This window comes from Pteropus alecto, unplaced genomic scaffold (assembly GCF_000325575.1).
Source record: "Pteropus alecto unplaced genomic scaffold, ASM32557v1 scaffold21, whole genome shotgun sequence".
Taxonomy (NCBI): Eukaryota; Metazoa; Chordata; class Mammalia; order Chiroptera; family Pteropodidae; genus Pteropus; species Pteropus alecto.
Genome location: NW_006436282.1, coordinates 3423670 through 3426603, shown reverse-complemented (window position 1 = coordinate 3426603; position 2934 = coordinate 3423670). Strand labels below are relative to the sequence as shown.

Sequence of the window (2934 nt, the reverse complement as noted above, 5' to 3'; positions counted from 1 at the left end):
GAAAGAGTCCAACACTTTCAACAGAATCTCAAACAGTATGAAAAACAAATCCCTTCCCCCGCCACCTATATAATTTGTCTACTTCCTAGCATGTAAACAGAGAGGCCTCTTGGTTGTTGCTGCCCATCTTTTGAGAACAGATCCTCCTTGAAATGCCAGTGACTGCCATCCATAGGGATTTCAAAGGATGTCACAAGCAGAGTTCCAAAAATGTTTTAATTGAAATTTTACCATTAGAATAAATGAGAATGACCCCTTCTTCCTCATGCTACACAGTAAAATTCGTTTTATTTTTTAAAAGAAACTTTAGATTTATTACTTGCAGAATTTCAGTGATTTTTTTTTTTCCTGTTTCCCTTTTAACTTGTGAGTACAATTCTGTCTTCTCCAGGAATATTTTGTTCTGAGGTAAGTTCCAAAGAAGCTTGATCTTCTCAATGGGATATGTGTTTCATGTGGTTTTTCTTCCTTTTCAAATGGACAGGGTGCCAAAGCATGCTTTCTGCGGGACATTCCTTTCTCGGCCATCTACTTCCCGTGCTATGCTCATGTGAAGGCTTCCTTTGCAAATGAAGATGGGCAGGTTAGCCCCGGAAGCCTGCTCTTAGCTGGCGCCATAGCTGGTGAGTGTCCCTCACAGGGCTGTTGGCACCCCCACCTCCCCGCCACTGCACTGGAATTTTTACTTATAGTTCCTGACAGGGCACATATGAGATGGCTATAGATTGCTTTGAAGAGCTACTGAATAGAAAGGGAAAGAAATTAATCTTACTTCTGGCAGATTAGACTATTAGCTTAATTTCTTAACTCCAGAAAAGGCTCATTAAAAATTGGTTCATTTTGTGGTATCGTTGGATTCCAGTTCAAGTTCCGTATCAATTTATAGTTTCGCTTCATAGAATAGGAATGAGAACTGTTCAGTTGGAAGTTTTAAAAAGTTTTAATATTTGTGCATTTGTGGTATGTAAGCAAAAGAGTATAAAAAAGCTTGTCCAGAACTGAAGTGATAATTATTATCATTTAGAGAAAAGAAATGTAGAACAACCAGAAACAACTCGGTCCTATTAGACACCTGATTCCTCCTCGCTGTGTAAGGTTATAGGAACTGGGTGTGTGTGTTAATTGAATTGCAGAGAGAAATGACTGCCATCTTTTTTTCAGTGCTACAGTGGAAATATCAATAGAAAAAAATGGATTCGGAGGTTGGCTTCTACATCCCAGTGTAAATCCCTAGAGGAAATTTGATTATAGACAAAGCAGGAATCAGGTTGTTCTTTGATGATCCTTGTACAGAGACCACAAAGGCCGGAACAATCTGGATTAGCTCTCCAGGTGGTGACAAACATTTAATGAGTTAACCAACCCTAAGGCAGTCATGGGATGCCTGGGCCCAGACAGTTTTGATACAGGTGTTCTCAACAGATATGTGGCTTAAGTCTCCTGAGGACAAACCCCCCTGCTTTGAGAAGCTGCTTGCTGTTTTGTGGGCCCTGTGTCCTGCCTGTAGCCTGGGGAGCCCCTGGAGGAAGGAACCCAAGTAGCTCCTCTTTATTTCTTAATTCATTTTCTTTAAAGGCAGCGATGTTGCTGTATGAGGCAGGATTGTCCCTAGTTGTATGAGTAGAAATGAGACTACTCTATATCACGAAATCATGATTTCAAGCCTAGAATATAAAATTCCCAGTTTTAATCCCAATTTAGCCATTGACTCAGTATATCCTTTATATGTCATTTATATGTGTATAAATGATAATATTTTTGAACCAAAAGGTTACAATACAGTTCGTTTCAAATTACTTGGTTAAAAGAAAGTGGGACCTAATGGGGAGAACTAACATACCACTTAGTAGCGTGTGACCTTGGCCAAGTCACTCAACCTCCCCTAAGCCTTGGTTTTCTCAGCTATAAATGGACTAGACTAGAGAGTGTGGTTGGGAGGCTTAAGTGAGAGTTTCCATGTGAAGGATTTTGTGCATAGCGTGTAGTAAATACTAGATAAATGTTAGCCAGTAGTTTATTGAATCCAAAAGAATCTGTCTGTAAATCCCTCCAAAAATCAATTATGAAATCGGAAGATAAGTATTAGAGCTCAGCTTGAAGTCTAGGACTCTCTCCAAGCTTTGTGTTCTTCACACCACAAAAATACTACCTTTGACTTCTTCCTTGGAGAAGACAGTTAGCAGACGTGATTTCATTTCTGGGTGGGGGCTTCCTAGGTAGTCCATACTACCAGAGCTATAGAAATTACTAGTAGATTTTTTTGTCTTTAAAGATTTATTTTCTCCTTTCTGTTTTTTATGATTATGAAAACAATAATTCTCATCGTAAAATATTTGGAAAGTACCAGAAAGGATAAATAAGAAAATATTACTCATTTTTTCATGACTTTAAGGTAATCCCTGTTCAACATTTTTGCTAATTTTTTATTCCTCAAATGGTTTTTAACAGAATGTAATCATACTGTGCGTACATATGTGGTTTTCACTTAATACCGTATCTGAAGCCATCACAACAAAGTGGTTCATGGCATGGACTGTGGGGTCAGGCTACCCAGGTTCAAATTCCAGTTTGTTCACTTAAACTATGTGCCCTGTGCGAGTTATTCAATCCCTTTCTTTTTGTTTCTCCACCTGAATATGGAGATAAAAGTAGTCTTAGTCTCACAAGGCTAATATGGAGATTAAGTCAATTCATAGATATAGAGGTCCAAGAAAGTGCTTGGCACATAATAAATATTTTTAAATGTTCAATGAGAACATTAATTTTATTATGTCATTTAAAACTTTGCAAACATAGTTTTTAATTGCTACATACTTATCTAATTCTCGGTATTAGATTACCCAAAAAAATTTTTTTAATTTAAATATTTGATGTAAAAAATGTGCTTAAAGGCTTTTCCCTTGTTTTGAGTCATTTTCTTTGGAGAAAGAGATT

At 37.5% G+C, this 2934-nt stretch overlaps 1 protein-coding gene across 6 annotated transcripts in view; it reads left to right on the top strand.

The window, feature by feature from the left end:
- SLC25A13 (solute carrier family 25 member 13) overlaps positions 1 to 2934 on the top strand; it is a 165391-nt gene that overhangs the window by 152998 nt on the left and 9459 nt on the right. For all 6 annotated transcript variants that reach the window (XM_006911925.3, XM_006911924.3, XM_025046837.1 and 3 more), the window contains one exon: positions 485 to 623. In XM_006911925.3, the coding sequence (XP_006911987.1) occupies positions 485 to 623 (139 nt within the window). The remainder of the gene's footprint in view (positions 1 to 484; positions 624 to 2934) is intronic.